Source organism: Zea mays, chromosome 1 (genome assembly GCF_902167145.1).
Source record: "Zea mays cultivar B73 chromosome 1, Zm-B73-REFERENCE-NAM-5.0, whole genome shotgun sequence".
NCBI lineage: Eukaryota > Viridiplantae > Streptophyta > Magnoliopsida > Poales > Poaceae > Zea > Zea mays.
In genome coordinates, this window is record NC_050096.1 from 73,357,003 (window position 1) to 73,369,035 (window position 12,033).

The following is a 12,033-nucleotide window of genomic DNA, read 5'->3' on the forward strand; positions in this document are numbered from 1 at the left end:
CAATATTAACTCACAAGTCATAAGGTACGTACGTTAAAACTGCCACAAAGGTAGAAGCAGCGAGCAGCTGTGTCTGGATGTTTGGATTGACATACCCAAGCCAGTCTGCCACAATCATAGTTAGGCACAAGAAGTTCAGGAGGAACAGGAGCATCCTTACTAGATACATCCGGATATAACTCCCGATGACGATCTCTCTTCTGCCACAACGCCTCCCGGTACATGTCTTTCGTCTAAGAAACGATTATATATTAACACAAGTACATAATACACAGTATAATCAGATTTCACAAACTATCAAATCAAATGTGAATCGAAAAACTATCCTAGGAGCAACAATGAAAACTAATAATCGAAAAATTACAAAACAATATACAAAACGAATCAGTGAGACACCATACCTTGGTCTACAAAGTATTCTAACTCGAATCTTTGGATGGAGCAACTTTAAAGAAGTTTTGAATGGAGGGGAAATGAGCTCCTCTCGGCCAGCAGAACGACCGATTTATAGGCCTCCCTAGCTCAGCGCCAAGATCTGTGGCATCAAGTTAGGAGGCCGTGTCGGCGCCACGCCAGCCCTGGCCGCCGGGAGCCACCACCACCACGTAAGAGCTCGGCGTCCTATGGCACCGAGCGTCGGGTCTAAATAAAGAAATAAGTCATCCAGGGGTCTAAATGTAAATTTTTGTGAAAAAATGGTTAAAAAGACAAAAAAAATCGGCAACCCTACGTCCATGTGTTTCGTGTGTTTTCTCTATCGTGCTTCTGGAAAGGGAGACAGACTTCTACGATTCCTAGCGTCTAATCTGTCAACGGAAGGAAAGTGAGCGGATCTGATGATCCATGTTAGGGCTGATTTGGCAGCCCATTTCCCCGCTGGGAACCCAGCCTTTTCCCTGTGCCAGCAGCCTACGTGACAATATTCCACCGGCAAAAAATTTGCCCTGTTTGGAAGGCGGATCCGTGGGGGCATCAGCCCACCCCGAGCCCAGCTTCCGCGTGGAAAGACGCCCTGCCTCTGGACGTCGGACAACCATCGCTCCGATTGTCTCGTCTATTCCTCATCTCGTGGATGGTGGCGGCGTCCTATCTCTGTTGCTGTTGATGATTTCTTGAACGCACGACGAACGCGAGCTATGTCGAACCCTACCAAATCACAGGTACGTGAACCCTACCGGATCTCCCTCTTCTCCCCTTCCTACACCTCCCCCGCACGCTCCCAAATCCAAGTAGCGGATCCCCTCACGCTCCCAAATCCCCACACGCTCCCAAATCTGCAGATTCCCTCGGTCGGTCCCCAACCATAGCGGCTGTCAAATCCCCAGATCAAATGCTTATTCGGTGGGTGCAGAGATAAAACTGTCGCATGCTTCCTCCCTCGCAGGCCGGGTCCAAGGAAACCTGCTAGCTGGTTAGTATGCCATTACTCTGCTCATCTGTTGTTTTGCTCCAGTGTCATCAGCTTGCCAAAAGAAAAAAAGAAAAATGGATTACTTGCTTCCAGTGCCATGCGGTTTGAGCTCATCAGCAGACTCTCCATCAGATGGTGCAGCAGTTTTTTTTGGTTTCCGCGGTAGAGGATCGCGGAGTTTGACCAACCAGTGGTTAGCACCATGTGCCCGAGATGGCAAACTGATTTTTTTGGATTTCCGCGGTAGAGGATAGTGCAGCAGTTTGTTTTGGATTAATTGGTGCATACAGTTTTTGTTGGGTGGGTCGTGGGAGTATGAGGTGATGGCAGGAGGTCGATCAAAGCAAACGACCACACACGCCTGATTGGCTTATTGCTTATTGCTTTCAATATTACTTGCTTATATCATGGCTAGATGCATGATTAAATTTTTATTTTTTATGTTATATGATAGGTAGCTCAGTTATACAAGTGCATGATTAAATTTTATGTTTCTAGATAATGGGTTCTTGGGAGGAGCATGTTAGGCGGTTTTTGTTGGAGGAGGAAGAAGATGATGACGAACTGTTCTTTGTTATTCTCCCTGCTATAATCCCATACCTCTCAGAGGAGTTCGGTACCATCTTAGTCAGTTTAGGAGACGTCGTTCATCACAAAGTGGTTATGCAAACTACAAAGAGTTGTTCAATCATCGCCATGCAATTCTCCGCAACCATATAGAGAGGGCCATTGGTGTTCTTAAGAAAAGGTTCCCGATTCTAAAAGTAGGGACATTCCATCCCATAGCAAACCAAATCAAGATCGTTGTTGCAGCCATTGCATTTCACAACATAATTAGAGGGCATAATGGTGATGAAGGATGGCTGGACAACCAACCAGATTATATGTCTCCAAGTCAATATGTTGATGTCCCTGAGGTAGACAACATCTATCCTAATGACACAGAGTCAAGTGATGGAAGTACACTAAGAGATCAGATTGCACTGCAGATGTGGGCTGCCTACAATAGTTGATTAGCTTGAGTCCAAATACAATAAGGCATTGTAGATGTGGAGTTTTTGCTATGTCTAGTTTCTCTACCATGTTTTTTACAATGTTTGCAGCTTGATGTAATGATGTAATGCAACTATCTGTCTTATCTACTTATACAACTATGTTGTGTTAGTTATTCCATCACTTTTTTGTGTGATCTAAAATGTCAAATGCAGGTATCTAGTAATACACTTGATGTTTCTTCTCTTTTTTGGCCTTTATTCAACTGTACATAGTGTAATGTTGTATGTTCTTTTTATTTTACTAATGCCTTTGAATATTTATTGGAAAATATAGCCATGTCAAAGGAAGGTGCAAGGGCGTCCTGGAACTCAACATATGAGAAGGGTTTAGTCGATGTACTACATGACAACAAAGATAACCCAAAGTTGAAGGGTCAAAATGGATGGAATTCAGAGGGATGGAAGTGTATCACTGCTAAGTTTAATGAAAGGTTCTCTTTGGCTCATTTCACAAAACAACAATTACAAGAGAAGGACAAAGAACTTAAATCAAGTTATAAAGCAGTAAGAGATTCAAGAAAAGAAAGTTGGACTGGTTGGAATGACTCCCTATGTATGATATTAGCTGAACCAGAGGTTTGGGCAAGGTTGATTAGTGTAAGCAAATTCTTTTTATAACATTATGTCTTTTCTTATTCAATATGATCTTTTTTGTTGCTGAGAACTAATTACATTTCATGTTGCATTTAATAGGCTCACCCAAAGGTTGCAAGGTTTCGCAAGAAGCCATTTCCTCTTTTCTACTCTTTAGAAGCACTTTATGAAGGTGAGTGTCAACAAAGAACCACAATGTTCGAAGAATGTGGCTAAAGCACAAAATCAGGCATGTCCTTAGTTAAGCATGTAACAAAACATAGCTTCCAAGAACATGTTAGCAGCATACTTCTGCAAGTTTCTTCGCTTTTGTCACTTCCTAGTTGTAAAATGTTGGTACATGGTGTAAACTAAACTGTGTGTCAATTGGTGCTACTTGGTATTTGCAGAGTGCTAAGTGGAAGCAACACTTGAAGCTGACATGGAGAAGAAAAATGGAACAACAATCCACATGAAGCTTGTAAAAAAGAAGTTAAACTAATAATTTATTCTAGTGTCAAAGTTCATAATGACTGGACTTGTACTCTGTTATTATGCTATAATAATTTGTTGAATATTAGATGATCATGTCATGTGCTGTTTTTTTTACATTTTTAGTGATGTTTCATTGTGTTTTTGTTTTTCTAAATATTTCCTATTTTTCTTTGATTTTTATGATTTTTTGAAGAATTTTGTCTCCAGAGAGGTTTTTAGCCCCTTGTTTGCCAAACAGTGAGTGACAGGAAAATACATTAAAGTGGGAAAAATCCTCCCAGGGAATTAAAGTGTCATTTAAAATCCTCTTGGTGGATAATTTCCCTAGGTTTTTTGTCTATTTATTGCCAAATTAGCCCTTAATGTAGTTATTCAACGTTAAAAACGACGGCTGATTATTGATCTTTTCGCTTTCACCCCTAACCAAAGGTTTATAGTTTGTATAAGGGCATGTAGATTCAATTGTTCAGCCAGAACGTAGATCGGGAACGGAGTTGCTGGGCCGTCGGATGCTCACCTCTGCTAGTCCTCTGCTGTGTGTGTGGTGCGGTACAGGCATTGCACGGCCCACGCGCTCTCTTACCTCGCTCGTCTCGTCACAGTCACAGCTCAAAAGCAGCAAGGCGGCTGACAGGTGGGCCGCCGAAGCTCGCGAGCGCACTAGCAGAGTACAGGACTACAGATGTACAATAACAGGCTCACTGCTGAAATAAAGAGGAGAGACATGTAATTTCACAGCTAGTTTTAGCACATGAATCTATAAATTTTACGAGAAAGATAAGTTCGATTGGTCATATAATATCAATAAAGAGCTAAATAACATATAGATAGACTGAAAGATTGCTGCAGTACAGCTGTGATTTGAGGGGCGTGTTAGTTGGGGTTGGGGCGCGTGTGCGCTCCATTTCACTTCACCGTTCGAGTGGGCAAAAAGCAGAATCCTGCCTTTCCAACTCCAAGGGGGAGTTGCCATTCCTGTCATCCGGTGTGGCCTTTGGGAGAGGGAGAGAGAAGGAAGGGGAGGCTTCTTCCGTTCCGGCAGCGGCTCCCTCCGCTTTCGGTTCTTTGCAAGATCGAGCGAGCGCAATCATCGATCGCTGCCATCATCACCAGGCAAGCATGGGTATGTATGCCACCGCCCGTCTCCCTCCTTCCCTTCCTTTATTGGTGTCGCTCAGGCCGGCCTGCTCCCGTCCCGTGCGGCGGGGGGCCCTTTCCTTCTATGGCGGCGGCGGCGGCGAGGTTACTTTTACTCTTTGCCTTGTTTGCGCCGTTCTGGTTCTGTTTCGCTTCGGGGAAGGAAATGGTCCCCGCTTCAGTTTTACCTTTTCTTTTCTTTTCTGATGAGTTGGTGAAATTCGGTTGTTTGATTCGGGGAGCCCATTCTACCTGCTTTCGCCCAGTAGCCGCAAGCCCGCAATCACCGCGTGGACGCGGCCACACTTTCTTTCTCTCTTGCATTTCTGGTCTGCAGCTGCGGTTCGGTTCAATCTTGACTCTTGAGTGAAGCGTTTGTTTCTTTTCGTGAAGCAGCATTAGCGGATGGAGAGGCGGATTATTCTTCTTGGGACAGTGACGACGAGTACCAGAAATTCATCCAAAACATGAACCCTCCAAGGTATATATGCTAACCGACTCTTCACCAGTTTCCTTGTTTCAGAGAAAAACAGTTCCTTCCTCAACCACTTTCAGTCTTACCAGTCTGCAAAGTCTCTGTCAGTCTTGCCAGTGTGCAATCCCAAGTTTTTTCATGGTTATATACTAGGCAGGCAACATGTTGATTCATGTTTTTTCTTTTCTCGAGTTCAGGGTCACCATCGACAACACATCATGTCCAAATGCTACAGTCATCCATGTGAGTCCCTCGAATGTCAAACGCGTGTTTCCCCTTGTTCGCGCCTGAAGCTGAAGCTGAAGCTGAAGCTGGCATAGTTTTTGCTCGAACGATACAGGTGGACAGCGCGAACAAGTATGGGATACTGTTGGAGGTAGTGCAGGTCCTCACCGACCTCAAGCTCATAGTCAAGAAGGCATACATATCCTCAGACGGGGGATGGTTCATGGACGGTATGTAGGAGAGCCATTGGTTTCGTTCAATTCCTTTTTCGTCGATTTCTAAGCTGTTTGGGTACGTTTCTGCTGCCAGTCTTCACTGTGACGAACCAAAGTGGGCACAAGATAACGGACGAATCTGTGCTGCAAGGAATAAAAGACTACATTTACAAGGTAGCCAAATATTGTTTGCCATCACGCACCATCGTTCAGTTTGTTGATGAATCCGTGAACCATGTCGTCCTGGCGCATGCAGTCTATCGGGCCTGACTCCTGCTTCCTTCCCTCGCGGAGGAGAGCCGTCGGGGTGGAGCCGTCCTCCGACCACACCCTGATAGAGCTAACGGGGACCGACAGGCCGGGCCTCCTCTCGGAGGTGAGCGCGGTGCTCACGAGCCTGGAGTGCAACGTGGTGAGCGCGGAGCTGTGGACGCACAACGGGAGAGCCGCCGCCGTGATGCAGGTCACCGACAGGGAGTCCGGGCTGGCGGTCTCGGACGCGGAGAGGGTCGGCAGGATCAAGGGGCGGCTCTACAACGTGTTCAGAGGGAGGAGCCGGGACGCCAAGACCGCGGTCGCGACGACGGGCGCCACCCACCCGGAGCGGAGGCTGCACCAGATGATGTTCGAGGACCGGGACTACGAGAGGCGCGGCAAGGACGATGGCAGGGCGGCGGCGAGCGGCAGCAACCCCGGTCCGGTGGTTTCGGTCGTGAACTGGCTTCAGAAATACTACTCCGTGGTGACGGTCCGGTGCAGGGACCGGCCCAAGCTCCTGTTCGACACGGTGTGCACCCTGACGGACATGCAGTACGTGGTGTTCCATGGCAGCGTGGATACCGAGGGCCCCGAAGCTTACCAGGTAGTATATATATATGCCATGGCCATGCCATGCCAGCGAGCTTCGATCTCCTGTTGCTAGCTGGACATAGACACGCGACGCGCCTTTGCTGTTTGTTTGCTTTACTAGCCTATGACACTGACACCATGGTCTGTTGTTGTGTTTCGACAGGACTACTACATCAGGCACATCGATGGGTGTCCCGTCAATTCGGAGGCCGAGAGGAAGAGGATCATCCAGTGCCTTGAAGCAGCCATAGAACGGAGAGTGTCCGAGGTAACTCAGCAGCATGCCAGCATCAAGCACATATGCGATTACTTTCATTTTTTTTTCTTTATCATCGACTGTATATATATGCACTTGCAGGGCCTGAAGCTAGAGCTGTCGACAGGCGACAGGGTGGGTCTGCTGTCGGACGTGACGCGCATCTTCCGCGAGAACGGCCTGACGGTGACGAGAGCGGAGGTCTCGACCAGGGGCGACGAGGCGGTCAACACCTTCTACGTCCGCGACGCGGCCGGGAGCGCCGTCGAGCTGAGGACGCTGGAGGCCATCCGCCAGGAGATTGGCCAGACCGTTCTCCAGGTGAAGGGGCACCCCGAGCAGCCGAAGCCGCCGGTAGCCGCGCAGGACTCGCCCACCAGGTTCCTCTTCAGCAGCCTGTTGTTCAGACCGAGGTCGCTGTGCAACCTCGGGCCCTGATGATGAGTTCCAGCTCCAGTTCCAGCTAGCGCAGCGCGTGCATGAGAATTGAGAACTGTCTGTTGTCGGGAGATGCTGCTGTACCCCAAGGGCCCAAGGGCAAGAGTTGTACAACGCGATCAGGAGTGTTCATTCGTCAGAAGCTCAGAACAGGTGACCAGAAGTCGTTTAAAGCGAAGCCCACACCCAACAGCTGGTGAATACTGAATACACCCTATAGCATCGTCCACCGTTGAGTAGTGAAAGGTGTAGTTCTGTAAGGCTATCTCCAGTCCTGTCGACATGGTGGTGCCCCATTGCAAGTATGATTCATTCAAGCTTGCTGTAAATACTGCCTCCCACGGCCATCTCCATCTATTTATTCTCTAGACATCAGCAGCGGTCACTGATGGCGTTGCCTCTTGGGGATATTCAGAGGCTGGGTCTGTCATTTGCGCAGGGCGCACATGTCGGAAATGGCCGCCAGCTCTGCGCGGGGCCCTAGCCCTACTACCATGGCTGGCTGCAAGTTGGTGCTTGGAGGAGTTCTGGGCGTGGAGTAGTTTGCTCACGGGATGCATGCGAGGCTCATCAAAGCTGGGCACCAGGCAGAGGCGTTTACGGATAACGAACGCTCGCAGGAAAAAGGACAGTAAAAAAAACTTTTAGTACAACTGGAATGGGATGTGTTTGTGAAAGATCTTGTGCTGCCGAACGGCCAGTGCTGCCAGCAGGATCTCTCGTAAACACACAGAGGGAGGAGGCCGCGCCCTACAGGCAGCAGGGCTGCCGGCTGGGGCCAACCTGTAGATATTTCTGGCGCCTGGTAACGTTCTAGGACTATAATTTTTTTTTAATCTTGCCGTAGATCGAGAGTACTTTGAGGAGCAGAGAGCACACAGCTTCGCAGTCACGTCACATGCATGCATGTCAGTGTTTAGGGCTCAAAGCAAGTACTATACATCTGAAGCAACTAATTGCCATCACCCACACAACCACAACGACGACACCCCCCCCCCCCCCCCCCCCCCCCCCCAAGTCATCAGTCGTCTCTGTGAATCTGAGAGAGCGCGTGAGCTGTGCTCGTCCGCAGCAGCTTTTGACAAGGGAGGCCTCGTTCAGATGAGATCTTGGGCGATGGCGGCAGTGCGTCTGAGCTGGAAACGGATCTGGCCAGTTGATTCGGAGGTATACCGTACAACCACAGGTTGGAGCTGGCTGGAAGACAGGAGGGGGATCTTCGCTTCTTCACTCTTCAGTAAGATCTGTGATGTGCTCATTTGCAGATACAACTAACAGTGGCGGATCCAGCTCTTATGCTTAGACTGTGTCTGAAAAAATGTCAAAAAAAGATCAGCAAGACTCAGAACCTTAACTGCTAAGGTTATAACATAGCGCTTACACAATTATACTAACTACTCTTATGTGATTTTAGGGTGTGTCATGATCCATAATCATATGGACCACCCGTTGGATCTGCCATCCTTATCAGTTGTCACCTTTTTTCTTAAAAGAGAACAAATCGAACTCATCCGTTTCAACCACAGCCCACAGGCCACAGCCACAGTTAATAGATAGAATGTTCACTCAGTCTAGAGGTTAAGCTTCATCACGTGCCATCTTTTCCTCGTGTCATGCAATGCAAGCAACGGAGGAAGAGCTGGTCTGGACCGAAAAGCAGAAATAAAGGGATCGATGGGTGTTGACGTCGATCTGGACGTCAAACACCGGATATAAACTGCTGGCGGTGTTCGCTGTCCAGGCAAGGACGGTCCGCGGCGGCATAGGGAAGAAGAATAAGAGCTGGTCTTTTCATGTCGTGGGAAGTCAAGTGAGCGGCACGACCATCAGAAAAGGGATTATTGGTGGGCATGCATCCATGTTTAGGGGACGGCAAGCTGCTGAAACCATGTGGATTCCAACCCAAACAGGTCGGAGTTGGAGCCTACTCCTTTCCATCAGCTGGTTCAGGGTCTAGGGAGCAGCGATGTGTGTCTTCCATAATAACTCCTGTACCACTGCACTAGTATGTAAGATGATCACAGCTTCACAGTGTCCATCTCTTCTGCCACAATGCATGTATGGCTGGTCGCAAATCGCAATGCAAGGACCCTCTTCTAATGGGCAGGAGCTAGGACTTGCTAGGCACATGTGGCACAGTCGTCTTATACAACAAGAGCTACAATCATTTTCGGCGGCCAGAAACCGCAAAAAATAAGGCCTTTGCCGTCGAAAATAAGCTATTTTCGGCGGTCTTAAGTTTATTTTCGGCAGTTCCTGGCCGCCAGAAAAAATCAACCGAAAATAAGTCTTTATTTTCGGCGGCTGGTCCTGGCCGCCGAAAATAAGCTATTTTCGGCGGCCAGCAAAACAACCGCTGAAAATAATGGTTAACTATCGAGTATCGACGGATAACACGTGACCGCCGGAAATAAAAGGCCTGCTGAAAATAGTTATTGCTTATTTTAGACGGCCTACTGAGGCCGCCGAAAATTAATAATTTCAAAGAAAAAAAACCTTAATGGAGCCGAGATCGACGGGAGCGTCGGGACTTGCGTGCGGCGCGTAGGTGGGGCACGAGTGGCGTTGCTGGGAGTGGCGCGGCTTGGCGGCTGGGGCGTCGCCCCATGGGGAAGTCGACGTCGCGGGCAGCGCAGCGGTCGACGGGCGGGGCGGGCGGAGTAGAGATCGAGCGAGAGAGATAAAGAGAAAGAACAAAGAGGAAGACGCCGGTCGTTTTAAATACTGTATTTTCGGTGGCCGTGTCAGGGGGCCGCCGAAAATAACTCTATTTTCGGCGGCCGTGCCAGAGGCCGTCGAAAATGACACTATTTTCGGCGGCCAGGGCGCAGCCGCCGAAAATAACCCTGGCCGCCGAAAATGGCATACATTGTTGTTGTGTTAGGACTAATGCATAGTCCTAAGACCATCAAACCGGACCGGTTCCATATAAAACAGCCGACAAGAATTTTTCTTCAAAAATTCAAAACTGATTCAAATCAACTCCCATCGATCTGAAACTTTGCAAACATGTTTAAGAGGATCTTCACATGATATTATCATAGCACCAACACCTAGAACTTAGCTGAACATCCACGATCTCAAAATCCATCAAAACGTCTCGGATTTTATCAAATTTCCTCCCAGTGGTCACTTTTTGTGCTCACGATGAATCTGTCTAGAACTTAGTAGATATGTTTATCAGAAGTCTTAGCACATATCCAAATCAAAAATCGTAAAAGAAGGGCATGGAAAGAGAAGAAACCAAATCAATTCCAACTCAAACTAAGAATATAGACTATCAGACATCCGATTGAGGATTGTTTTCATTCTAAGATCAGCCAGATCTGATTTTTATAGAGAAAAGTTTAAACACAACAAAGTAATCAATCTCTACATTGGGGATCTCAACAGCGAAAACTCAGGAAAGCTTAAGCTACACTACACAACTAGAGTCTTGTGTTGGAAAATAAAAAAAACAAAAGAGATAGCTAGTTGAGGCGGCATGCTATTTTATTTATAGAGCTATGACACATTGTTAACATGTCCTTATATATTTTGGTTGAACCAATAAAATCAAGAGCAAAATAGTCAAACTCAAGATCTATGCATCCGAGGCCATGGGCTTATCACGAGTTCACGACTTTGCTTCGCCTCAATGCAAGCTTTCTAATGATGCCATGTGGTTTCTCCTATTTCCGCCGGAATTCCAAATGGGTTTTGAGAGACTCAAACCCAAGAAACATTTTGTTTGGTGGTTTTAAGGTCCAAACCACCAAACTCTTTGAGTAGCAAGTGTAGGTGTTTTCCCTCTACGATCTTGTCGGCGTTTCGACCCCGGGGGGTCCCTGGACCGACGAGTAAATTGTCGCCGCGTGCCCCAGCCCAGATGGGTCGGTGCGAGACGAAACACGAAGGGGGGAAAAAGGAGACATGCAAAAGGGGAAACCCGCGGCCTTCGTGTTGTTCTGCGCCCAGGTCGGATGCGCTTGCAGTAGGGGGTTACAAGCGTCCGCGTGGGAGAGAGCGAGGGACTTGCGCGTCGGCCCGTTCTCCCGCGCGGCCAACCTTCTCGTACAAGAGCCCTGGACCTTCATTTTATAGGCGTAAGGAGAGGGTCCAGGTGTACAATGGGGGAGTAGCAGTGTGCTAACGTGTCTAGCAGAGAGGAGCTAGAGCCCTAAGTACATACCGTCGTGGCAGCCGGAGAGGTTTTGGCACCCTGTTCATGTGATGTCGTGGCCGTCGGAGGAGCGCTGGAGCTTTGCGGAAGGAAAGCTGTCGGGGCTGTCGAGTCCTTGCTGACGTCTCCTTGCTTCCATAAGGGGTTGAGAGCCACCGTCGTCATGGAGCACGTGGGGCGCCATCATTATTTGTTTACCGGGGCGAGCCAGATGGGACGCCGGTCTTGTTCCCCGTAGCCTGAGCTAGCTAGGGGTAGGGTAATGATGGCCCCCTGCGACGTGGTCGGTCCGAGCCCTGGGTCGGGCGAGGCGGAGGCTCCTCCGAGGTCTGAGGTCGAGTCTGTCTTCTGAGGTCGAGGTCGAGTTCGAGCCCCGGGTCAGGCGAGGCGGAGACCGTCGTCCGAGGCCAAGGCTGAGTCCGAGCCCTGGGGTCGGGCGAGGCGGAGTTCGTCGTCTTCCGGAGCCGAGGCTGAGTCCGAGCCCTAGGGTCGGGCGAGGCGGAGTTCGTCGTCTTCCAGAGCCGAGGCTATGCCCGAGCCCTGGGGTCGGGCGAGGCGGAGCTTCCTATGGCGCCCGAGGCCGGACTTGGCTGCTGTCAGCCTCACTCTGTCGAGTGGCACAACAGTCAGAGCGACGCAGGCGGGTGTGTCTTCTTGTCAGGTCGGTCAGTGGAGCGGCGAAGTGACTGCGGTCACTTCGGCTCTGTTGACTGGAGCACGCGTCAGGATAAGGTGTCAGGCG

General features: G+C 49.0%; 2 protein-coding genes across 4 annotated transcripts; both read left to right on the top strand.

Moving 5' to 3' along the window:
* The first annotated feature begins 903 nt into the window (after positions 1 to 903).
* LOC100278607 (uncharacterized) lies at positions 904 to 3,682 on the top strand. Of its 2 annotated transcripts, NM_001151829.1 has the most exons (5): positions 1,033 to 1,160; positions 1,281 to 1,411; positions 2,741 to 3,063; positions 3,160 to 3,232; positions 3,450 to 3,619. In NM_001151829.1, the coding sequence occupies exons 3-5, from the start codon at positions 2,743 to 2,745 to the stop codon at positions 3,455 to 3,457; spliced, it is 402 nt and encodes a 133-aa protein (NP_001145301.1). In that variant the 5' UTR covers positions 1,033 to 1,160; positions 1,281 to 1,411; positions 2,741 to 2,742; the 3' UTR covers positions 3,458 to 3,619. The 2 variants fall into 2 exon arrangements, with proteins under 2 accessions (XP_020405320.1, NP_001145301.1); XM_020549731.2 differs by lacking the exon at positions 1,281 to 1,411 and having other exon boundaries at positions 904 to 1,160; positions 3,450 to 3,682.
* A 503-nt stretch (positions 3,683 to 4,185) lies between these two features.
* LOC100274391 (uncharacterized) lies at positions 4,186 to 7,559 on the top strand. 2 transcript variants are annotated; one of them, XM_008670336.4, is made up of 8 exons: positions 4,186 to 4,657; positions 5,065 to 5,152; positions 5,344 to 5,389; positions 5,487 to 5,601; positions 5,681 to 5,760; positions 5,843 to 6,448; positions 6,599 to 6,703; positions 6,794 to 7,559. In XM_008670336.4, the coding sequence occupies exons 1-8, from the start codon at positions 4,654 to 4,656 to the stop codon at positions 7,127 to 7,129; spliced, it is 1,380 nt and encodes a 459-aa protein (XP_008668558.1). In that variant the 5' UTR covers positions 4,186 to 4,653; the 3' UTR covers positions 7,130 to 7,559. The 2 variants fall into 2 exon arrangements, with proteins under 2 accessions (XP_008668558.1, NP_001142223.1); NM_001148751.1 differs by having other exon boundaries at positions 4,444 to 4,657; positions 5,068 to 5,152; positions 6,794 to 7,531.
* Positions 7,560 to 12,033: the final 4,474 nt, after the last annotated feature.

Bases quoted from the DNA above. Each gene is read 5' to 3' on its own strand.
- LOC100274391 (XM_008670336.4), top strand. The intron at 5,602-5,680 runs GTATGTAGGAGA...TTCTGCTGCCAG, and splicing joins CGGGGGATGGTTCATGGACG to TCTTCACTGTGACGAACCAA. The intron at 5,761-5,842 runs GTAGCCAAATAT...TGGCGCATGCAG, and splicing joins TAAAAGACTACATTTACAAG to TCTATCGGGCCTGACTCCTG.
- LOC100278607 (XM_020549731.2), top strand. From the start codon at position 2,743: ATGTCAAAGGAAGGTGCAAGGGCGTCCTGGAACTCAACATATGAGAAG. The intron at 3,064-3,159 runs GTAAGCAAATTC...TGCATTTAATAG, and splicing joins TTTGGGCAAGGTTGATTAGT to GCTCACCCAAAGGTTGCAAG.